We start from the raw sequence: 25,745 nt of genomic DNA on the forward strand, positions 1-25,745 counted from the left end.
CTGAAGGCATGGGCAACCACTGCCAGGCTGCAATTTAGGTATTTCAATAAGCACAGGGGTCCATTAAAGAAGTTATTACTTTAGGGGGTGGAGAGATGGCTCAGTGGTGAAGAGCACCAGCTGTTCTTTTAGAGACCCAGGTTTGATTCCCAGCACCCATATAACATACAATTATCTATAACTACATTCTAGGGGATCAAACACCCCCTTTGCCACTGCAGAAACAGACATACATGCTGGCAAAATACCAATACACATAAAATGAAACCAAAAATTTATAAAAGGCAAATCGCTGTGAATTTAGAGGCCAGCCATGTGTCTACATAGTGAGACCTTATCTCAAAAATAATAACTGTATCAAGAAAAAAACTGCACCACTGACCTCATTTGTCTTCAATGATAAGATATAGACTTACCGGAAAGGGCCATCTGACTTTTCTGAATGGACTGATATAGACACTGTTGCAGTTATATCAGGAACTGGAGCTGGGGCAGAAGACGGATTTCCAGGCACAGAAGGAGCCAAGGAAGATGGATTTGAAGTTAATGAAGATATAGAGGGAGATGGGTGAGCTGAGGAAGACGTCACTGGAATCATCAAAGGATCCTGCTGTCTTGATATTGGAGATCTCATCAGAGGCTGTAGGTTCCGCTGAATGAGTGGTCGTGGTGGTGGTACTGGGGGTGCAGGTGGAACTAACTGTTTTCGTAGTCTTTTTGTATAGCCAGTTTCATTTTTGAAATTATTAACAGCCTATAGAACCAAACATAAAAATGAAGAATATGTATTATATCAATCATTTAAATCAGTTCAATCAGTGAAAATGCTAATGATACTTTTATATAAAAAAAGATACAAACCGTTACCTGTCGTAAAAACTTGTTGGCAATCAAGGCATCAGGAGAAACATCGTTTTGATTACATGTTGGACATGTATGGTCATCTGACTCCAGGAGTGCTGTCCTAATACCTATGTATGAGAAGATACTAAGCATGAGGTGGCATGGTAGAAGCTTGGTGTTCACATAATAAATTAAAGACAGCCTCTACCTCCTAGGGCTACGTTAAGAACTCTTGTCTCAAATACAAAAAAACAAAATAAAAAGAAGGAAAGCAACTTAGTAGTAGCCAGAAGAGAGGGTCTGATCCCTTGGAATTAGAGTTACAGATGGTTTTGAGTTGCCACCTGGATGCTGGCAACTGAACCCAGGGTCCACTGAAGAGCAGGCAGTGTTTTTAACAGCCACCTCTCCATTCCCCAATACCTTCTTTGGAGATAAGGTCTCACTGTGTAATCCAGGCTGGCCTTGAACTCAGAGTTACCCACCTGCCTCTACCTAAGTGTTTGAGTTAAAAGCATGTGCCACCATGCCTGGACCTCAAACAAATGTTTAAACAGACAGAAAATGCATTATCAAATACTCATCCTTATTTAGCTAGCAATGAAAATACTGTACAAAAAATAGAACTAAGTCCAGAAAAGAGTGCCAAACATTTTACATGCTTTTAGAATCTTTGAAATGGCTTAACAAGAGTTGGGCATTAAAAAACAAAACAAAGTAAACAAACAAACAAACAAACAAAAAACCTAAATGAAGTGGAGAAATGGTTCAATGGTTAAGAACACTTGCTACTCTTACAGAGGACTGGGGTTGTTTCCAGCACCTACACAGCAGCTCACAGCTAACTTTGTGATAATTTCAGTTCCAGGGTGATCAGTACCCTCTTCTGGCCTCCATGGTCACTGGATGCACACGCACACGCACACGCACACGCACACACGCACGCACGCAAAATAGTCATACACACACAAGTGAAACCCGTGGGTCTTGTTTAAAAGTAATGATGAAAGGCCAGGGAGGATATTAAATTCAAAGCCAGCTTAAGCTCAAAAAATTAGTAAATGAACAAAGGTCCAAAAGACCATTATTAAAAACAACCAACCATCCACCTAAACAACTACACTTCGTAATTTACCAAGCAAATACAAATACTTACATTCATCACAGTAACTGTTTCCACAGCAGGGAATGACAACAGCATCATTCATAATATCCTTGCAGATGAGGCACAGGAGCTCGTCTGGGATAGGATCATCTTCTTCTGAAGATGATGACCGTTCCTCTGGTAAGAAGGGTGGCTTCTCTTTCTTCCCAATTGCATATGCCTCTCTGTAAATGACAGTTTTAGAAGGCAGAGGAGTAGTCATGCTCTATGCTCAGTATACTATATCATACGTATATGTAACTTCACAACAATGACACCAAGTTTAGACAAACATGTCTTCCAATGAACGAGGGCAGTTATGCCTATCCTCAACAGATACAAATCAGAGCTCCAAATAAGTAAACAAAAGTAAAGAAAACACTTTAAAAGCAACTAAAAGGATTTTGAGAGGTAAAGATGTTAAGATACCAGAATGTCTTATGTAAATGTCAGACACAGAATTTGAACTTGTGAATACCCTAAATCACAATTTTCCTTTAACCAGGTGTTTCCTCAAATAAATAAAATGAATAACAAAAGTCTCCTCCCACATTCCAGCATTCTGTCACACCCATGTAGACACCAACTAAATGCCACAGGATGGGACTGTGTTATCAAACAGACTAGGTAACCAATAATCTACCTGTAACTACATTAAAAGATTAATCTACTTGTCCATTAAACATGAGTTAATGATCAGAATGCATTACACAAATATGAAAGAACACATTAATATACATTCTGGTTTTTTGTAGAAATGAATTTTTCAGGAATGGTAGTTAAATACATCTAAAAACACACAAAAAGTTATTCTCAGACTTGCCTCTACTGTTCCACAAGTTCCCACTTCTCTATACTCAGGCAAAGTTGTAAACCATAGTAATTCTTAAGAGAAAACCTCTGTTTCATTTAGGAACAGGAAGTGCTCATCTCAATGCTGAAATGAAATAGTCTCAGCTGGATGGAGGAGGGTACCTTAGGTGTGTTATTTGTGTTGCAGCTGCTCCATAGACATCACCACGATTCCACAAATAAGTATCAATTTGCTTATGCCCCATTGTTCCCAATTTGTGAAAGAGGAGTCTCCCACTGCCCAAGAGAAAAGAAAAAAGGGAAAAAACAAAAAAGGGGGAAGGGAAGAGAACAGGATAGAAAAAGAAACAGAAGAAGAGTCTGAGTTGCTTATCAGTGGTGTTAGTGGAGAGGGTGAATGTTTTATTTAAAATAATAGGGCTCCCATCTCTCCCCAGTATGGGCTGTGCACCTGACACAAATGAGCATTTCTCCCCCAGGACTCAAAAGCAATGAATTATTAGTTAAGGCTCACAGATGACATTAACTTTTTCAACACAGATTTCTATTAAGAACTTTTACATAATACAGATGAAGCAGTCTGCTCTTAAATTGACTGCAAAAAAAAATCAAATTCCAATTTAAAATTGTTTCATAGCATTTATGAATGTCTCTGGATTAGCTACAGACTGCGTAAGATGAATCACAAAAACTCAGGATGGTGGCTGATGAAAGTAGAGGAGTGAAGAAGCAGAGCATGTTAGCAAGGCTGGAGTAAACCATCTGTATACTAAAGTGCATATCTCTAAATGGACATCCTTTCAGTACCAACTCCACCTGCTCACCACACTACTACTTCAGCATTTGTGCAGGAAGCTGGGGAGACTCATCTGTCCCTGAGAACATGTACACCTGGCCTCAAAACTGGTGTTAGTCAAAGGATGTTCTAAGCTCTCAACTTTGTAATCTTTTGGAAGGCCAGCTTAAAAATGCAGAATCAGGGTCTTACCAGTTTCTAAATAAAAACTGGACATTCAGGGCAGAGAATCTGAAACCACAGCCCCGAGGAACACTTACAACATACCTATGTGTGTTTATACTGTAGGATAGTAAAAGAAGTAGCTAAATACACTATTAACATCAAATCTATGGCAGACTAAGCTGAATCAGACCACTAGACTTTGTTCCTTTGTTAAAAACTAGCTCATAAGAGGCCAACAAAATGGTTTAGCAGGTGAACTGCTTGCCAGGCTTCCACAAAAAGTTGAAGGAGAGAAGTAATTCCACAAAGTTGTACTGACCTACACACACACACACACACACACACACACACACACCTGCTAATAAAGAAAAAAACTAGCTTAAAAGATAAAATCTGAAAGTATATTAAAAATAAGCACCAAAGCCACGTAACAGCAATAGCAGGAAGCTTGAGGCAGGATGAGCACACATTTGAGACCAGCTTGGACTACAAGGTCTTGCCTCAAAAAACAAAACCCCAAACCCAACAAAATAACAACAAAAAACCCAAGACCACTAAACATTTTACGGAACTGGCTGAACTGAACTAATAATGGTTTGTGAAACAAGACCTCCTTTAGGCTGAAGATGTGACATATCTAAATCTAGCCAAGTACCCTTGTTCATTTATGCCAGGCATTTACATCTGCCTCGGTATCTTGTTGCACTTTTATTCTTAAATGTTTCTCAAAATGGAAATAGCATGTGTAAGATAATGTGGGAGCAAGTATGTGAATGAGGAAGAAAGGAATGACAGAAAGAAAACATTAGAAGGCTACAAGGGAAGTGGCACTCACCAATGACAAAAATCCCCAAATTCATTTAAAATTTGCATAAATGGAGCAGACTGCAGCCTCTCAGATTTAACACAGAAATGTAACAAGTGGAAATGAACAACTCTGGAATGGAAACTTCCCAAGGAATCCAAATAGCCAAGTTACAAGCCCAAGACTGAAATACTATACCCTGGGACTACCTGGTCCCCACAGGTCACACCTAAACTGCATACTTACGCATCTATAGTTGGTATTGCATATTTTCCAGTGTTCGTAAGCATTGCACCTTTCATGTTAGGATCTTTCACTTCCATCATAAAACTTCTAGGAATTCCAGTGCTCTTTTTGATTCTAGGGCCAGATTCAAAGTTCTTATCCTGTTTGGAAGAAGGGAGAAGAGAGGAAGACAAAAGAGACTTCTTTAGTAATGCCTGGGCACCTCACACAATGCTTGTAACGGACTACTTGTGATGCTTCACACACAGGAACTCATTTCATTCTCAGATTTGCTATGTGAACTAAGTACTAATTACTACTTCAGAGAAAACAAGACTTAGACACAAGCAACATGCTCTAACAAAACAGCCAAGACTTGGGGCCTGACAACCTAGACTCCAAAAGTGGTGCCATTTTACCAGAGATTTTTACCACAACAAATATGGTTAAGAAATTATTCTAAGAGAAACTAGATGTATCAGTTTCTACATGAACTTACCCCGTTTGTTGGGCAATTCTTAATATAATGACCAGGCTTGCCACAACGAAAGCAGGTATAAGATGGAGGTGGTGGACCTAGAGGTTTCTTCATGTAACTGAAAAGAAAAAAGAGTTAATATGTACACAGAGACTTAAAAACAATGCTTCTAATTGTGGGGGCAAACACCCCAAAGTTCCTATTAGCATACAAATATCTATGAACTTACTTGATTGGGTCGTATTCATGGCCAGATTGCGACATCATTGCTTTAATTTTATCTTCCTCAGAAGCATTGGCTTCAGCCAGATTGGCAGTCTGTTTAACGGGTAATTATTTGACACACACATTAGAAACATTAAGACCACACAGCAAAGACAACACACTCATCCTACACAGAGCAACATCTAAATGAGCTGTGCTTTATACATGTATAACTGGAGAAAGCACTGGGAATTCTTACAGCACCCTGTCTAGGGGAGCTTGGCAGGTTGAGGAAGTCTTTCTGGGAACACTCAGACCTTAGACCTTGTCTGTACCTTACATTGACATCTAAACACTCAGGGCCGGGTCAGATTAAAAGAGGAACACTTGATGTTGTCAAATCTTTAAAACATTTCAAGTGTCCCAGCATTGAGATAATTTACATTTAGAACTTGGAAGGCAGGGGTGGGATAAATGACAGCACTGTAGACACTACAAGTCAGAAGGCACTCTTTGGCTAGCAGTGTCAGTTTCTAATTAGTTGAAAGGTATGCTTTTAAAATTTAAACTCCAGATAAATTTTATGAAAGTAATAAATCTAAGAGTCTAGATATAAACAGGGTCTAAGGGAGTGATTTTTCTAATATCCTGGATCTTCAAGCAAGCATATACCACTCACATTGTTACTCTTTTACAATCTTTACATTCATCCACAAAACAAGCAACCAGTTTTAACACTTTATTGTAATTTTATATACAAAGAATGCTTAACATTAACAGAGCTTGGAACAACAGTAACATTTACAGAATGATTACAGATGTTTAACAACTAATTTGTTTGAACCCAAACATTATTTTACAAACAGATTAAAAAAATATGCCCAAACACCTCCAAAACTTCCCCAATTCCTCCCAGCCAAGTAACAATGGTAGAAATAGACCAGAACTCAGATGTGGTCCTTACAGTACAAAGAATAAACAGTATGTACTATAAGCTGTCAAAGATGTGAATTCTATGCTAACTACTTTGCATTAGAAAATGACAAAATAGGATGGTTCATCCACTTTGCTCAGGATCATTAATTTTAGTGTTTTGTTTTCTTAGGACTAGAGCTTAAGTAGCAATTAATCTGTTAACAGGACATCTTACGAGGATACATCCTAGGAAAAGGACACAGCCCACAACAAAGCCAAGGACAAAATAGGGACAGCACTAAGGGATAACCCTTTTCATTTTCATTTCTGTTAGCTGTTAAATTAGACTTTACATTTCTGATAGCAGGGAAAAAGTCTTTTGGGAAACTGATAGCTGGCTTCTGAGCCCTCAAGGCTACCTGTTCTATTCTAAAGACACAATCTGCAATCTAAAATACTGTCTTAAAAAAACAAAAATCCATCACTAGTGCTTTCCCAAACATAATATACATATTGTTGAGAATAAATGCAAGCAACCTTGTCAAACAACATGGTACACACAATGATTTCAGGAGGTAACAATTTGGCCCTCTGCCAAAAACATACACACTCATATTCCTGCAAACAGCTTTACAAGTATACACTTACATAATTCAAGTAGTCTGTGTTCAAACAAATTAGGCTGTTTAAAATTATTCTAATTTGGACAGACTACAAGTCTAAAGCATAAGGAAACAACTGCACCACATTTTAAATATTGATCATGGTGGGATCAATTCAAAATTTCAAGAATTAACCACACAATTGTCCATGTAAAGGAAATCTTCTGTTTTGGCTATTTTAAAGAAAGACGTCCACATAACTCACAGCCAAAACCAGGGAATTCCTCCGGAATTGTGCTACTTTCCAGTGTCTAATTAAACAAAATTGTGTGAGGGGAAAAAAAACCAGTTAAGTGTAGCTTCCTGTGTTTCTTCAGTCTTGAAGATGAACATTATGCGGGGGGTCGCTGACCAAGTTACACCCCTATCTTCTCAGGACGGCAACTATTCTTTACAGGGCAGTAATAGTATGTACAATGCATTCACAAAATACATCTTCCCCCACCCACCTTAAAACAATACTGTTTCACATTTTTAAAATGTTAGACTTATATTGTCAATAGTAATATATATATATATGTATATATACCTTTGTAAGCTGGGCCAGAGAAATAGATGCAGAAGAGTCATCAATCTGTTCACAAAAAATTAAACATACATTCAAGTTCCACGCTGAAAACATCTGAAAGTGATTATTTAGCCCCTAAAGCCACTTAATATTAAATATTGGGCATTTTCTTACTTTTCTAAAAAAACGTTATATTTTGTTTGAATTCTGAAAATATGCTCAAGCTATTTTATCTTTTGTTTACAGGTAGAAAGGCTATGATGTATGGGAGGACTTACTGCAGTGAAATAAATCAAAGGGCAAGAAATTCCTCTACTGAAGATTGGTGACTCAATACTACAATGAGAGTCCCATGTCTCTCATTAGTCTCTAAATTTGATAACGCTCACAATAATGTACACTACAAGAGAGAACTAAAAGGAAAAAAGAAAAAGAAAAAGAAAAAAACCTAATTCCCCCAATGCCATTAAACAACACTGTAAAAACAAGCAGCTCTTTAGGCGTCACATAATTGCTGTAAATGTTAACAGCTCCCAGGCAATTCCTAGTGTTTTCCTTTTGAACATCAACCACTGAGTATATGTTCCTATCCAAAGAATAATAATAGCTCCTCTTGTCAAGAAACCACAGGTTTCCTGCTAAGCCAATGTCACTCACTCATAAACAAAACAAAACAAAACAAAAAAGGGAAAGGAAAGGAAAAAAAGAAAAACAGAAAAGATAATCTGGGAAAGAGTCAAAGAGCTGTCATACACAGTGATAGATTTTAGTCCTTGGAGAAAAGTCAATTTAACCAAACAGGCAGAGGATATATTAAGGACATTAAGAGTTTTAAAAACATATTATATGAATGTTAAACTTTTTAAAGTTTTTTCACTTGATCCCATTAAATGATTTAATTTTTATAATGATGCTTATTTGCATGCACACAAAGACATTTTTAGTAATCAACTTCTCAATGAGAGTTCCCTAAGCTCCTTAGATTCTACTCAAAGTTACAAGCTTCTTGTATGATACTGGTCTGATTCCTTTGGGATGGATAGGCTCCAAGTAGGATAACTGGCTCAAAGAAAATATCTTCAAATATCCTTCTAAAAGTATTGAAAGCACAAAAATTGAAATGCAACAAGCTTCAATATAAAATTGCCACTATGGAAAAAATTCAATAATACAAAAACTACATTTGCTAAATTTAAGATACACTTTGGTTACACATGGAGGTACCTGCCTATGATGCTGAGGCAGGAGGACCACAAGTTTCAAAGCTGGGCTACAGAGTGGGTTTGAGGTTAGCATGACCTCTGTGCAAGACTCTGTTTCATAAAATAAATCTCACAAATATCTTAAGTCGATGGGCAGTGGTGGTGCACACCTTTAATCCAGCACTCGGGAGGCAGAGGCAGGTGGATCTCTGTGAGTTCGAGACCAGCCTGGTCTAGAAGAGCTAGTTCCAAGACAGGCTCCAAGGCCACAGAGAAACCCTGTCTCGAAAAACAAAACCAAAAAAAACCTTAAGTTTAGTCTGATGGGTACCATTCCGGGGATGTTTAGACAAATGGTTCTTTGTTCCACATTTAAAGACAGCAGAGTTTGTCGTGTGCTAAGCCCACGTTTCTAATGCATAACCACTAATGCATAAGTGAGAGCTTTTTTGCTTAGCTCTAAGGAATTTTTTTTTTTACTTAGGGACTAATCTCAAGAAGCAGGAAAAAATTATAAATACTTTTATCCAACAGAAAGTCTAAACCACTCATGTTTATTTTTAAAAGGGCTACTAACTGTCACTTTGTTTTATCATGGACTTTTTGAGTTCAAAGTGGTTTCCCACAAATTACATTTTAATTATGTTTTTTCACCCACTAAATAATCTCTATACTATCTAAAAATCTTACAACCTAAGGTCAAATATACCAAAAAAATTTAGAAAGGCACCCAATTTTGCACATAGCAGGGCATTAAGAGACAAGTAAAAAATGTTCACAAAGAATGGCTGAAAAATGATTAGTCAATAGTGACTTCTCAGTAAAATACTATTAAATCTGCCACACATTTAAAAATGATGTGTACTATAGACATCACTAAAATTAGACCTCCTTTGTAATGGGTAGGGCCTTGCTTCTGGGAGCAAGTACCTGAAAACTTTATAGGCCAATTACATTTGAATGAAACTAAAAGAACCCTACAATGTAATCCCAATGTTTAGCTAGCAAGAACATCTAGCTTTGGAGTACCAGACCAACATGGACAGGTAACTAAAAGGCTTAGGGGAATAAACAGTCATCTTTGATCAGACTTGGCTTAAATTAGCAAAAATGCACTGGGTCTGTGGTGGTCCACACTTGTTATCCCAGCACTTGAGAGGCTGAGGAAGGAGGACTGCCATGAGTTCAAGGCCGCCCTGAGCCACACAGCAAGTACCAGACCAGCTAGAGTTGTTTCACAGCAAGACCTCTGATGCCTTCAAAAAACAAAAACAAAAACAAAATGAAACAAAACAAAAACCAAGCTGTGCATGATGGCATAGTATAAGCCTGCAGTCCCCAGCACATGGGAGGTGAGGCAAAACTCAAGCACTCAGGGGCAGCCTCCCATATAGTGGGTAGTGTGAGTTATGAGATCCTGTCTCAAAATATAAAACCAAAATGTATACAGAATACTTTTCCTAATTAGAATTTTAAAATTTTCCCCGGGTCTCTATTTTGCTTGTTAATGTGTATAGCCAAACCATCCTTATTCCTAAGTTACGAATACTAATTAGTCAATGAACTTGTTTCCATGGTCTTAAATGTCAACAAAGCATCCAAGCAAATAAGATATAGAGACAACAGATTATGTTATGTCTCCATCTCACTTAATTTTACCTAAAAATTAAAACTGTTTAAAGCACTAAGAGGAAGAGAAATCTGAATAAGCTTATAATAAATTTCTTATAAATGTAATACAGACATGCCAGGGAACACACAAGGCTAAAAGAATGTTAACTTTATTTATGAACATGTGATTTGTGTTTATACACATGCTAATAAACAAAAAGGAAATAATTGTTTTCAAGAAATAAAACTTCATCTGAATTAATTTAAATACTATATAAAAATAGATTATACAAATGTGTTACATTTACTACTACAGTCACCGGGACAGTTTTTCTAATTTGTGCTAGCATTTGGATACATAAAAATCAGTTTTAAACCAATCACCAGCAAAACAGAAACTTGGACAGTTTTACAGCATTATGCTTTAAAAACCAAAAAGCCCAAAAACAACAAAAAAAACCCCCAAAAAACAAACAAACAAAAAACCCCCAACCCCCCCATATATCCATATGGGGAAACCCCCCCCAATACTGACTTTTTGTCTTTAAATCACTGTATTTAGACAAGAACTAAAGGCCATACACTTTAAAGAACAAGTTCAAAGTTGATATATTCTACTTATCATGTTTGAGATCCAATGATCCAGGGTTAGTGAAATGCCTCATACACAAATATCAGTAGTATTTAAAAAGAATAAAATGAAACAGCAAGCAATACCCCGATTTCTAAACGAAAACTTCAAATACTGTGTTTTGGTGTACAAGTATTGAGCCTGAGCAGTAAAATGATTAAAGAACCATCAAGTTACAGAATCCAATTAAGATAGCCCTGTGTTAACAAGCACCTGTCCCACAATTTAGCTTTTACATCAAAGCTCAAAGCCAAAAATAGTGTCACACTACAGGTTAAACTGTAATTACAAAAAGATATGCTGGGCATTGGTGGCACACACCTTAATCCCAGCACTTGGGAGGCAGAGGCAGGTGGATCTCTGTGAGTTTGAGGCCAGCCTAGTCTCCAGAGCGAGTGCCAGGATAGGCTCCAAAAGCTACACAGAGAAACCCTGTCTCGAAAAACAAAAAACAAAAAAACAAAACAAAACAAAAAAAAAAACAAAAGAAAAAAATGTTAGCCCAGTTAAAGGGAGTTGCTTTTGATAAGATACAGCTTTCAATAATCTATAACTAATGCAGCATTTTAGCTACTTATGAGAAAGGCAAACATTCCAATTTGAACAGACTAGCTTGTGAATGAACTGCATAAAACCATTAAAATCACTTTGTGTTTCTGCACTCTTGGTGGTGGAGATGCAATTTCACTCTGTACTGTATAGTACAAGGGTACACAAAGGACAGGAGCTCACAGGTGCCAAATAAAGCAAGACTGACTAATAAAGTTGCATTACAAGTCTCTCAAAAGCTCTTTTCTAGGATGTGTTTGAACTTGGAGAAAGAAGCAAACAATAATGTAAGTTCTGCATGTTGCTAATCCATTTTTGAAAGCCACCAATCAGGCAGGGAAAAAGCCCTAATAAACTAAGTGAAACAACGTGAAAATGGCAAAATATACACTCCAAACAATTTTTTTATTGCAAGAAACAAAAAGCACAAAACAGCCTGTACATACATACAAAATACTAACTATAGACAGACAGATGTAGAACATGTTGTCATGTTCTTCAGTGTTAAGCCTACACCATCTAAAAAGGATCATACATTACTGTACACCACAGTGTCATACAGGGAGAAAGCTATCATATTTAATATGAAACAGTGTAAAGGGCACCAATTGCCCATTTTTTCTACAGAGTAACTACAAATTATGCCACATATATCCATATTCAACTGAACTGTCACCAAAATACAATTTATTTACAGTGTGTGCTATGGTCAGTTGGGTATTCTAAATGATTTACTTCACTGAAACATTATATAGGTAAAAACAATTGTGTAGAAAAAGGGTGATTGTGTTTTTACATACTGCTTTTGTAGTTCCCATCACTGGTTCAGTTCGACTTCTAAAAATAAAACAAACAGAAACTAACATTAGCCATTTATGAATTGTGTGTGTGTGTGTGTATTTTTTTAGTCTCAGTTAGTATAGGCCAGCCTTGAACTCACTATACAGTCAAAGTCAGATCTTTTTGCCTCTTCTTCCCCATGTGCTGGAATAATAGGTGTACATCAATCAATGACTGCTAATGACTGCTAATAAATCTTAATATATATCTCTAATCTCAAGACTTTAGGAATTCAATTTTCTTTTGATTCAAAGCTTTAATACAATCAATTTCTCATATGAGTAAGCAACTTTGGATAATATCTGCCATTACCAAATGGTTTAAGACACAATCTCAGTTTTTTAAAAAAGTCCCATATTGAGACATCCTGAGATTTTTATAGTGTTTCTGAAAGGCACTATATAAACTTTGTGGTTTACTTATAAATGGACCGAACACCTTCCTTTTGGGTAAATCTAGATATAAATTTCTACATATCCAATTTCTTAAGCAAACTACTGCTGGTAACATTTATGATGGATCTTTATCTGTTGTGCTAAAAAATTAGCTTTCAAATCCAGATAGACATGTTCATGATTATAATTTTAAAAATATTTTAAAGCCAAGCATAGTGGTACACATCTTTAATTCCAGCACTCAGGAGTCAGAGGCAGGCAGATATATGAGTTTCAGGTCAGCCTGGTCTTCACAGGGAGTTCCAGAACAGCCAGGGCTATATAATGTCTCAAAAACCAAACAAGCATTTCAAAACAATAACCAAATTATTAAACAAAATTTAAGATCTCTGGAAGATACAACATAACCTGAAAATAATTTAAAATCCATTTTATGCTTATGTATAATTAATTGATCAAACTGTTGCTAGAACAACACATATTTTTTAGATAGACTGGAAAGGGGACCAGAACTGAGGTCCTAAGCACAGGCTTTTAAATGCCTCAAGTTTACTGTACTAGACAGCACCTAAAACAAATTTTTAAGTTCATATGTGAGTTTGAACTACTGACAAAAATAGCTTGAACCTTCTAGCATTTTCGAAAACCGGGAAGCATTTTATGAGACAAACAAAAATCCTACATATAAATGAATAAGCCATTTTGTATGAAGCAATTTAGGATGTCCATGAACTTCAAATATCCTTTTCTCAAGAACTTCTAAATATCTGATACTTGTTTTTACTTGTTACTTTTTTTTGGGGGGGTGGGGGGGAGACACAGCCTCTTTATATAGCTATACAGTCCTGGGTGTCCTGGTACTTGCTATATAGACCAGATTAGTCTATGTAGATCCACTCCACTTGCTTCTTCTCCTGAGTGCTGGGATTAAAGGCATGTGCCACCACACCTTGCTTGATATATGCCTCTAAAAAGCACAGGTTAAGTGTAATTTCATGCTAAAACATAGAAAATAACTCTACCCTACTCTGCTTTCAATATCAAACTTCTCAAATGATCATGCCTAGTGAAAACCTGTAATTTCAGCTTGGGGTGGGGGTGGGAGGGCTGGCTAAGGCAGCAGGGCATCAAGTTCAAGGCCATTAGGTCTACAGAGTCAGTTTCACCACCTGAACAACTTAACAGGATCCTTTCTTGAATACTAAAAGGAGGAAGAGGTCTATGGATGTGGATCAGTGGGAGAGTGTTTGTTTAACATGAGCAAAGGACTAGGTTTAATCCTCAGCACTGTTAGGGATATACTTTGTCTCTTTAATAGAAGCTCTAGAGGATTCTTGATTGCCATCATTTTAATAACCAGTATACATCCTATGTCAAGAACTATTTAATTCCTAATACACCTCTACAAATTAGAGGGACAGTTATTCCTAGGTATTTATGGGGGACTGGATGTAGGATCCTTACTCTCACCCACTGTAGATACCAAAAGGATGCTCAAATCATTACAGAAAACAGCATGCACTGTGCAATATTCTACACCTTAAATCATCTCCAGATTAGTTAAGAAAATGTGATATATAAGAAATTATGATTCTGTTACTCTGCACTTGTTGCAGATACAGAATAGGTGGCTAAAAGTTCTGAGAAGTGTGCCAGTTGCTGTAGAGAAATCCTGAAATAGAGACAATAGTTACCCAAATTGAGGCAGTAAATGAAGTCAAATGAGCCCACTCCTGTTTCTATGATGGCCTTTGAACTAAAGCTAGTTATTGATAAAAAGCTTATGTTGGCACTACTTAATATTCATGATGCTGCCATGGGTGGGATGGGGGGGGGTAGAAAAAAAGGCAACCAAAAAACTCCTATTACAGTTTTCATGATTAGCATAAAATTTTAATGTTAGTAAAATGTTTTGAAACCTTAAAAAAAGATCCATTTTGATGAATGAGCTTTTATAAATACTCACATAACATATGTCTTGCTTGTGGACTTAACACCTCCAATAGGAATTCTTCTGACAATTACAGATGAATTTTTAGGAATTAGCGCATTATCATCAGTATATTCTGTAAACAAAGACAGTCAAATTTCTATTTAGGGATTTGACTAAGTACTCAGGAATGAGAAAACTTCAACCAAGCATTAGTTTTATGAGAAGTGAGCTTACAGTACAAGAACACCAAAATCTGTGTTCTTTGCATTTAGGTTACTAGTATTGTTAGGAGAAATATCCCAGTCCTAAGGGGCTCCTCCAAAGGATACAATATCAGGTACTTGGCTCTCAGACCTCCACTTTGTGAAACTCAGCCTAAGACTAAGGTGCTTCCCAGCTCATTTAACCAAGAAATGCTTAACATGCAAACTACGGGTTATTTAAAATAACAGTGTACTTCCCTAGTTCCTAAGCAAGAGCTAAGTATTATAATCCCTATAGCTCATTACTATAAAAGACAGGCTAAACATGAATTTATGATCTATCATTTTTTAAAATAAAGAATGGAGAGTGGGTATTATTTTAGGTAGAATGTTGTTAAAAACAAAGTCCCTCTGAAGAACTTGTGTTTGCAAATGAAATGCCAGCCAGCCACAGCCACATACACACTCTAAATGAATAATATTTACTCATAGCAATGTGAGGAAAAACAAATGACAAGATGATTGCAATGTTGGAAGAATATTAAAGAATTACATAAATTAAGGTAGGAAAAGTACAAACCATATATTGATTTATACTTTGCTTCCATGTAAAACAGGGAAATCACTGGTGTATTTTATGTGAAATGATGACAATTTACGTCATAAAAGACTTGCTCTGGCATCTGCATGGGTGACAAACTGAACAGAAACAGGGTGAGTCATGCTAAGGCTGCTTCGTGGTCCAGTGATAGCCAACATAAGATAGTCAAAATGCTGTGAAGGCTGTTCATGGACTGAGTGTTGAGAAATTGGGGAAAGCAGAACCAGACATGATGAATTCCTAGGTTCCTAGCTTTAGCAAATGGATGTCACTTAAGTAGACTGAGAGGAGGAGTGAGTAATATTTTTCTAGTCTATAATTACCATAGTTCTCTAAGAATGAAATTAAGTGGGCCTTAAGTGTAGTAAGAGTTGTTAGGGAAGGAATGAGTAAAATTATCAAGGAAAAAAAACACACATACACAATTTAAGAGATTCAAAAATCTCCCTCAACCTCACAAAAGACCAGGGTTTCTCTGTGTAACAGTCCTAGCTATCCTGAAACTCGATTTATAGACCAGGGCTGGTCTTGAACTTAGAGATCCACCTGCCTCTGCCTCCTGAGAGCTGGGATTAAAGGTGTGCAGCAGCAGCAGTAGCAGCAGCACCACCACCACCAACCTCCTCCTCTTAATGTCAATTGCCTCACTTAAGGCACCTAACACAAAATGGCTAACCTTATTTCAGATTTTTTAATGCGTATCAACTTTATTTTTGGTCATCAAGCATTTAGGATTCCTTTTCTACAGTCAATTGCTCAACCAAGAGTTCTTTAGTATGTTTTCAGTTGTTGACTATGTATGTCTCACAGGCATCTGATCAAGAGTGATGCAATTTCCTAAATGTAGACATGTAAGGCTATCATTGTCTTTGACAGTCTCCAAATTCCAAGCAAGATGAGCAAGTAAAATCAGAAGCAGGAAATTGGTTGATTTTTAATAAATTTAACAATTCTAGAACCCAAACTTAAGTGTCAAACACTTGGCTGTTCCTTTACATTTAACAACCCTTAAGTGTATTCACAAAACCTTTAAAAAAACAACTTATTAGTTGGGTGGGGTGGTGACAAGAAGTTTACAATTCCAGCACTCAGGAGGCTGAGGCAGGAGGATTGCCACTGAGTTCAAATTAATCTTGCATACAACAAGAGCTGGTTAAATAAACCAGACAACTGAATTTGATCTACACAGTACTGTATTATAGTACTAAAGTCAGGTGCTCCAGTACCCTTAAATACAGGGTTCTAGCTGTCCAGTTATAAGTATTTGCATTTATGACGGTTTCCTAAGACCAAGAGCCTGACACCTAAATTCTTAACAAGCAGTTCTTTAGATTCAAAAGGCTCAGGGAATGGAACACTTGACTCAGCTCTCTGAGGAAAAAAAAAAAAAAAAAAAAAAAAAAGGCTTACCAGTGTAAATTTTGTCTAAAAACAGGAAAGTTATGGATGGAATGAAAAACGAGATGAATGTGAGGAATGGATAGCCAGAAAGAGGCTAAAAAATGAACAAAAAAATCCCCCTCATATTCATCTTTCAAATCAACCAAATGCATTCAGTATGAAGGTTATTAGGAAAATGGGAGGATCAATCAGTATACAAACAACCTATAAAAACAAAGTGTTCTCCAAAGATCCTTGGAATTTATTGTAAAATAACAGTCTAGAAACAAGCAGGATTTTAAGTACAGAATAAAACTTCGACATAAGCATTTTAGTTTTACCAGGGTTTAGTTCTGGCAGATTTCCAGAACTAAAGGAATGTTGTACAGAAACACTGACGGGATCAGTAATTTAAACTGACTAAAAATCATCCACTTTTAGTCTTTTCTTCTAGGGTCTAGAAATATAGGCACTCTCCTAAGAAACTAAGTATCATAAGCATTTATTTTGCAACCTTTAATTTACTAGATGTCTCTAAACAAAGTAGAAATCTTTTTTTAAAAAAAAAAAAAAACAATTTCTTTCTTTTTTTGTTAAAGATTTATTATGTATACATCGTGTTCCTCCTCATGTATCCCTGCAGGCCAGAAGAGGGCACCAGATCTCATTATGGATGGCTGTGAGCCACCATGTGGGTTCTGGGAATTGAACTCAGGACACCTCTGGAGGAGCAGCCAGTGTTCTTAACCTCTGAGCCATCTCTCCAGCACCACCAAGTAGAATTCTTATTCAACTCCTTTGTGAAACTGGGTTTGCCCTATCAACATGCCTGGTGCCTTTGGCTTGAGGAGGCTTCAGATCTCAGAACCGAAGTTCCGAGTTTTGAGTTCCCATGTGAGTGCTGGGAACAGAAGTGGGGTCCTCTGCAAGGACAGTAAGCACTCGTGACAGCTGAGCCATCTCTCCAGCTCCTTAAGTTTCTGTACCACTATTAAATCCCTCTCCTGAATCTGATTGAGTATATAACACAAAGAAAGCTCCCACAACTCTTTTTCTTAACCAACCTAACGTCAAACTTTCTCCAGTTAAGAGCATACTGTGGGGCAAAGAACTTTCCTGGATTTCAGTTTTTGGATAATATGTTCTAAACTAGAAAAAAAATAATACAAAGTCACAAAATGTCAATTTGTGGACAAGAATTCTTAAGTCACAAATTACTCCAGTCTAAAAGTTGCCTTTAACTGTTGGTTGGTTACAAGATGGATAAAGCCTAGTTTCAAATGATTCAATCATACAGTATTATACTAAAAATGAAACTTATATAGTAGATAATTAGAAATTAGTAGCTAGTATACCCTAATTTCATCTTTTTCTCTCATTTATAAAGATGTGTAAATATAAATAGCAACATAGCCAAAAATTCTTAAAAAGCAGCTGTGCGGTGGTGGGGCACGCCTTTAATCCCAGCACTCGGGAGGCAGAGGAGACAGATTTCTGTGAGTTCAAGACCAGCCTGATCTACAAGAGCTAGTTCCAGGACAGCCTCCAAAGCCACAGAGAAACCCTGTCTTGGAAATCCCACCCCTACGCCCCAAATTCTTAAAAAACTGTTTTGTAAAGTAGACTTCAATACTAAGGGCTTGTTTTGGTGAACTTCTTAGCTGTTTATTACCACGAACAACATTTCCCCTTCCAAAGTAGAGAGAAATTACAGAAAAATACAATTACCAAAAGGGTATTTACTTTAAGTAAGGAAGTAGACAATATTCTTTTGGCATTATAACTATGCATATGTCTGCATTACAAATGAAAAACTAGTCTTCCACATGACAACATTTGGTCAACCTACTCCAAAAACTTCAACTAAAAAACCCATGCCACACTGACCCAATTTAGCTTGATGGAACATGCCTTTCATCCCAGCACTCAGGAGGCAGAAGCAAGTTGATCTCTGTGAGCCAGACAGAGGCTAGCCTGATCTACGTAGAAGTTCAGGCCAATAAGGGCTACACAGTAAGTCCATGTCACAAACAAAACCACCCCCTTTAGACATTCAGTGAATGTCAGAAGTCTACTAAAAGCCACCCACCAGCAATTCTATTCTGAGAAAAAGAAACCAAATATGTTCAGAGTCAGAAAAGATAATCCCACCATTCAAGTCCCAATAGTATTTTTGCAAAGGTGGTGTCGTACTCCTTTAATTCCAGCACTCAGGAGGCAGAGGCAAGAAGATCTCTGAGTTCAAGGTGGTAAACACCTTTGATCACAGCATTAGGGGGGCACAGAGAGGCAGATCTGAGTTTGAGGCCAGCCTGGTCAACAGAGTGAGTTCCAGGACAGCCCAGGCTACACAGAGAAACCCTGTTTCAAAAAGAAATAAAAAGGCAAGTCCTAATATTCTTTTTTAAATGAATAAACTCAAGGATTGTAACCAGTGGCTTACTCACACATAGTAGCACTCAACTATTTTTCAGAAACACACACACCACACCCCACCCACCCACCCACCCAACCCAGCAGGGCCTCGCACTTCTGAAGCTTTCCAGAATTGCCCAAGAGTTAATATGATGAACCTACTGCTGGGTGTGGTCTATCACCTGCATTCCCCACACTTGGGAAGTTGGGGGGGGGGTTGGGGTTAAAAGCTAGTCTGCGCTACAGAATTCAACTTTTAAGTATCAATAATTCTGAATTTACACCAGATTGGTCACACTGGAACATTTTATACTCCAAAACAATTCCAACATTGATTAAATCCTCAAAAATATCCCTTTTCACAAGCAACCCCAAATAAGTAAAAGGGGCACATGCAATTTACTGTTAACTTCGAATCGATGCTAGATTAGCAAACAAGTTATATATACTGCTGCTTTAACAAATGGGAACCCTTACACAAATTAAGAGAACGCCACAAGGCAAAACAAACAAACAAACAAACAAAAAAACACCCACATAACCCCTTTCTCTTTCCAATCCCTCCCCACTGTTAAAATTAGGGGGGAGACACATTTGAGAAGAACCAGACTAACACGTTTTTGGATTAGCCTGTTACAGATGATGCCAGTATTTGGAAGGCAAACAGGCCAGTTAAACTCCAAGGTCGGGTGCTGCAATCCTTGGCTATCAATGAAATGCTGTGTATTACAACGAACAGGAATGGAGGTAAGGCCTCCCCACTACGACCCAATACATATCTGTGGCCCATGTGCCTCTTACCTTCTTTCGTCTGCGCGTTGGTGATCTGCAGATCGCTATCGGCAGCTTTCAGCTTTTCTCTCCCCATAATCTGCTTCTTTAAGTCACAGAGGGAGATATGAAGCCCATCAAAGGTGACGGTGTCGTAGTTGAGTTTAGAGGAAAATTTATAGTGCACACAGGACATTGTGGCAAAGGATTCCTAAGGTTCAGCGAGGAGACGTGGACACTCTCAATATATGTATATTTATAAACTTAAGAGCAAAATATGTACACACACAAAACACTCAAAAGACAACGAAGGACCCTAAGGCCTCAAATTAAATACCCCCCAACCACAAGCGGGGGTTCGTGAGAACAATAATCCGGAACCCCCCCGTACTCAGAATCGCTTCATGTGGGAGGAGCAGGACAGGAAAAGGGGCAATCGAGGATCCGCCAACCGGCACAATGTCACCCGGCTGGGTCCCCCTCGCTCATGCTAAGGGCCGGCAGGAGACAGGGCAGGCGGTGCAGTCAGTAGCGGTCAGTCCACACGTTAGAGTCCGAATGACCCCGCGGGGTCAGGGGTCCATAGCGGCCGCACCTCCCGGCTGGTCTCTCTCCGTGGATGGGGGTGACCCAGGCCCCGGGAGAAGGCTGCGGGGAGAGGGCCTAGGCCGGAGTCCACGAGCGGCCTGTCGCCTCCTCCCGGCTTCCGGACGACCGGCGTCGGCGTCCCCAGGCCCAGGCCCAGGCCCCCACCGCACACAAACCCTGGCGCCTGCTCCCCGGAGGCCACGAGCGGCCCGCGGCCTAGGCCGAGATCGCGCGATCGGCGGAGGAGAGGCCTTCCAGCGGCCGCCCGGTTCGGCTCCGCCTCCCCCCCGCCGCCGCCTGACACAAAGCCGGTGCGGGGCCCAGCTAGGCCGCGAGGCCCTTCCTCACCACCCTGGGCCCCGGCCGGCGGCTTCGTGGGCCCCGGGGACACTGCTGAGGCTGCCCGACTCTTCCTCTTGCTGTTCCTCGCGCTGCTCCCGCTCCTGTCGCCTCTGAGCCCACGACCGTGTCAGGAAGCCCGGAAACGGTCGGGCGGCGGCGAGGGCCTCGCTGGATTGCCTCTTTTCTCTTTTTGTTCTGCCCCCCAGGCCGCTCTCCGGCCCGCACCCAGGGCCGGCGAAACCTCCGCGCCAGAAACTATGGCGGACGCGGCCTGGCTTCGGGAGAGCGCCCCCACTCCGGGGTCTCTTAAGCAGGGACAGCACGGGCGGCGCACGCGAGGCGGGGCTTGGGCGTGCGCCGATAGGCGGGCCAGGGGCGGGGCCGTTGCGTCACAAAGCGCACCGGCCCGCCCACGTGACCTCGCGCTTTGTGACTCGGAGCGTGGAACTTGAAGCATCGCGGAGAACGGGAGGAACTATGAGCGTCGGGAGGGAGGGGGAGACGGACTGTCCTACTGAGCAAGCCCGGAAGGGGCGCTCACGTAGCCACGGCTCAAACTGCTGCAAACTGCTGAGGGGCATACGGAGGGGTGAGTCGGTAATCCCACCCACCAGGAGTCTTGTTTCTGTGATGGCTGCTGTGCCAGCGCTTGCCAACCCCCCTCCCAACAGACTGCATACCCTGAACTCCTCAAACGTGTCTGGGGAGAATATAGACCTTCATCACCAACAGCGTCTTAAGGGATGTGTCCAGCTCTTACCTTGTTCTAGGCTCCGCGCTGACTGCTGACGATTGCAGCTCTGCGGCCCGATTTATCTGGGTCTGAAGTTAGCCCCGTTAGCCCCGGGGCTTTGATGTAACTCTTGTCTTAAAGACCCTGTCAGAGAATAAAGGATTTGCTGGGTCGCCGTGGATTAAATCCATGAATACATTTCCGTATTTAAGACCACGCCTGCTTCAACAGAGGTGGCTGACTAAATGTCATATTAACAACTGCAAAAATTATCTCTAATTTATTTGCCTACAGTCCACAGCGGTGTATTTTTCGAGTTTTCAAAGAAGGGAGTGCTTGCTCCATTGCAAAGTCCTAATCCCGTTTTTAATTACACGCGCCAGGAACTTGGTCAAAAAGTCCCTTAGGAGGGTTGGCGTTCTTATTTCTCTTGTGGCATGAGGACATAGTGCATCTATAAATTCATAAATAATAAAATTACTCTAAAACAGTAACAATTACTGTCATTTACAGTGTTTGATGCCCAGCTTCTCTGACTTTTACAGGCCAGGCTCAGAGAAGTTGGGTAACAGAACAAAATCCAAAAGGCGGCAGAATTTCCAGAAATTTCCTGAATGCCAATACCCGAATTCTGCTGAAATTTGGTTTAAATTAATCACCTTGTCAGAGAAGCTTTCCTAAGGCCATCTTATTTTGTTAAGATAGTCACCAGTTTTGGTCTCAGCTTATTGTGTTTATCAGTTTAGATTTCAGTCATCAGTTTATTTTCTTCTTAGCAGTTGTCAGTAGCTGACAAGTTATATACCTGTTTGTTCTTTTAGGTTTTTTATTATTACCAATTTTTTTTTTTTTTACTTGTTTGTTCTGGTCTCACTGTAGTCCAGACTGGCCTTGAACTCACAGCCTTCTGTGTCAGTCTCTGGAGTGCCAAGGTTTATTTTTTTGTTCATTGGCCTCCGGAGTGCTGGGATTAAAGGCGTGCGCCACCAACGCCCGGCTTCAATTAAGATTGGATTTTGTCAGGCAGGGGTGGCACACACCTTTAATTCAGGACTGGAACTCACTCTGTAGACCACACCTGCCTCTGCCTCCCAGTGCTGGCATGTGCCACCACCACCCAACAAGAAAATGGATTTTACCCCGATTTTTGGATTTTTGCCACATTCCCTAGTCTTGAAAGAATATCTGGGCACTGTTCGTACTGATTGTACTGTACGCATTCAGTGAATAGACTTTTAACTAGTTAGATACATTGATATTTTATGTGCATTGGTGTTTTACCATAGGTGTCGGGTCCCCTGAAACAGGAGTTACAGACAGTTGTAAGCTGCCATATGGGTCCTGGGACTTGGACTGGGGTTTTCTGGAGAGCAGTCAGTGTTCTTAACCACTGAGGCATCTCTCCAGCCCCTCATTTTGATATTATCTATAGATCTATCCTGGCAATAAGATGTTAGGTAACCATCAGGGATAACTCCAGAGACAGAAATACAGCTTAAATAAGACATTTATAGATTTATCTTCATAAGTAGTAAGCTTCTCCCTCCATTACCTTTCTTTGATAATTCAAAGTTTCTTGTTATATGGTCAACTTCAGGGTGGCTTTTTCTTTAAAAGAAAAAAAAAACTGGGTGAATGTCGGGTATTGTAGTACCCATGCACTTGGGAGGCAGAGGCAGGCAGTTCTTTGTGAATTCCAGTCGCCTTGTCTACCTACTGCCTTCTAGGCCAACTAGAGCTACATAGTGGGACCCTATCTCAAAAAAAAAAAAAAAAAAGAATGAAAGAAAGAAAGAAAGAGAAATTCGGGCCAGAGAGGAAGAGCCTGTGTTTCATCTTTGGTAAGGGGAAGGGAGTTAAGTGTGTATGGTTGTGGAAACAATTACAACTCTTGAAAGAAAAAAACGACTACTTAGTTTGGGGCTTCCTGTGTAATTCCATTGGTAGACTGCTTGTCTAGTATGCAAAAACCCTGGGTTGATTCCCATCCAACACCTAACAAATTGGGCATGGTACCAAATATGGGTAAATCCCACTGGGGATGTTGATTGCAAGATTAGAAGTTTAAGGGCATTGTATTAGTCAGGGTTCTCTAGAGTAGCAGAACTTACAGAATGAATCTCTCATTCTCTCTCTCTCTCTCTCTCTCTCTCTCTCTCTCTCTATATATATATAATATATATATATATATATATATTAGAAGTGGATCTTGCTCCATTTTGAATTTTAGTTAATTCCAGAGGTAATCAAGATGACAATCAAGAACAGGCCATCCTCTGTTACCCTTAGCTATATAGCAAATTTGAGTCCAGCCTGAGCTACATGAGACTCTCCCTCAAAAGAGAAAAGGAAAGAAAGTTTGGTGTACTGAAAGCTAATGTCATAAATTGACACTATATTGAAGCAGGATAGCTAGCTTTAGTAAAGAAATAGAGGAAGCCGAGCATTGGTGGTGCACGCCTTTAATCCCAGCACTCTTGGGAGGCAGAGGCAGGCGGATCTCTGTGAGTTCAAGGCCAGCCTGGTCTCCAGAGCGAGTGCCAGGACAGCCTCCAAAGCTACACAGAGAAACCCTTTCTCAAAAACCAAAAAAAAAAAAAAAAAAGAGGGGACATGGGAAGAGAATAGTCTCATTTTCCTGAACAATTCTGTCACCTGGTGGCTGACATCCAGGAGTTTCAACCAGGACATGGCTGGATTTTTCATCTTTTCTTTTCTTTCTTTCTTTCTTCTCTTTTTTTTTTTTTTTTGAGACAGGGTTTCTTTGTGTAGTCTTGGCTGTTCTAGAATTAACTCTGTAGACCAGGCTGGCCTTGAACTCACAGAGATCTGCTTGCATTTGCTTCTCAAGTGCTGGGATTAAAGGCATGGGATACAACTTCCTGACCAGCTTTTTTTTTTTTTTTTTTTTTTTTTTTTTTTTTTTTCAGACAGGGTCTCTCTGTAGCCCTGGCTGTCCTGGATCTCACTATGCAAACCTGGCTGGCTTCAAATTCATAGAGATCCTTTGCCTCTGCCTCTCAACTGCTGGGATTAAAGGTGTGAGCCACTACACCTCGCACTGGCTTCTTAGATTAGAAACAAAACGCAAATAAGTATCAAAAGATGGCATTTTATTGGGTACTGCACATGCATCAGGAGACAGAGGCTAAGGTTAAGTTTGAGGCTACCTAGGGCTATGTAGTGAAACTCTGTCTCCAAAAAACAAGCAAAATATAGCCAAGAGGTTTTTTGGTTTTGTTTTGTTTTGTTTTGTTTTTTTGTTTTAATCTGAAGCCAGCCTGGCTACAGTTAACAATAACAACTAAAACAAAATAAATACACTAGCAACAACAAAAACCCCAAATAAAAGAAAAACTAATAATAAAAATACATGAAAGATGATAATTTTTTAAATTATATGCACATGCACACACAAATGCATGTATAGTGACCTTTTGTTTGCCACTTGTGAGCATGTGCTGGCATTGGCCAGAAGAGGGCTTTGGATCCCTGGAACTGGAGTTACAGTTTTGAGTTACCTTGTTGGTGCTAGGAACCCAGCTCTGATCCCCCAAAAGAGCTGCTAGTGATCTTAACTGCTGAGATATCTTTCCAGCCCCTATATGACACGCTATGAAATAATCATTTTATAAATCCCGAAGGTATGCAAAATTGAACACTACATTACTTATCCAGGGTTCACATTTAATACAACTTTAAAAAACACTTCAGGATAAACCTGGGGTTGGTAGCACTTGCCTTTAATCCCAGCACTTGGGAGGCAGAGTCAGGCAGATCTCTGTGAATTGGAGACCAGCCTGGTCTACAAAAGCTAGTTCCAGGACAGCCTCCAAAGCCACAAAGAAACCCTGTCGGGGGGGGGGGGGGGGGGGGGCACTTCGGGGATAGCAATTAACCTTTGAGCTTCAATGACCTGAGGGAGCCTTCAGGAGCTGTGTTACACCAAAGGCTCTGCTCTTGGCCAGGTGAGTAGGGTCACAAGTGTTTATT

The 25,745-nt window shown here is 39.6% G+C and overlaps 1 protein-coding gene across 5 annotated transcripts in view; it reads right to left on the minus strand.

Annotated features, from left to right (window-relative positions):
- Rbbp6 (RB binding protein 6, ubiquitin ligase) overlaps positions 1 to 20,559 on the minus strand; it is a 31,253-nt gene extending 10,694 nt beyond the window's left edge. For 3 of the 5 annotated variants that reach the window (XM_027410284.2, XM_027410282.2, XM_027410287.2), the window contains exons 1-10: positions 20,120 to 20,559; positions 14,753 to 14,852; positions 12,352 to 12,388; positions 7,580 to 7,624; positions 5,499 to 5,587; positions 5,291 to 5,387; positions 4,813 to 4,952; positions 2,000 to 2,172; positions 862 to 971; positions 417 to 754 (exon numbers count right to left, since the gene is read on the minus strand). In XM_027410284.2, the coding sequence (XP_027266085.1) occupies positions 417 to 754; positions 862 to 971; positions 2,000 to 2,172; positions 4,813 to 4,952; positions 5,291 to 5,387; positions 5,499 to 5,587; positions 7,580 to 7,624; positions 12,352 to 12,388; positions 14,753 to 14,852; positions 20,120 to 20,285 (1,295 nt within the window). In that variant the 5' untranslated portion in view covers positions 20,286 to 20,559. The remainder of the gene's footprint in view (positions 1 to 416; positions 755 to 861; positions 972 to 1,999; positions 2,173 to 4,812; positions 4,953 to 5,290; positions 5,388 to 5,498; positions 5,588 to 7,579; positions 7,625 to 12,351; positions 12,389 to 14,752; positions 14,853 to 20,119) is intronic. The other 2 variants (XM_027410286.2, XM_027410283.2) reach the window with 1 other exon arrangement.
- Between the last annotated feature and the right edge of the window lie 5,186 nt (positions 20,560 to 25,745).

The sequence above is a fragment of the Cricetulus griseus genome, chromosome 3 (assembly GCF_003668045.3).
Source record: "Cricetulus griseus strain 17A/GY chromosome 3, alternate assembly CriGri-PICRH-1.0, whole genome shotgun sequence".
Taxonomy (NCBI): domain Eukaryota; kingdom Metazoa; phylum Chordata; class Mammalia; order Rodentia; family Cricetidae; genus Cricetulus; species Cricetulus griseus.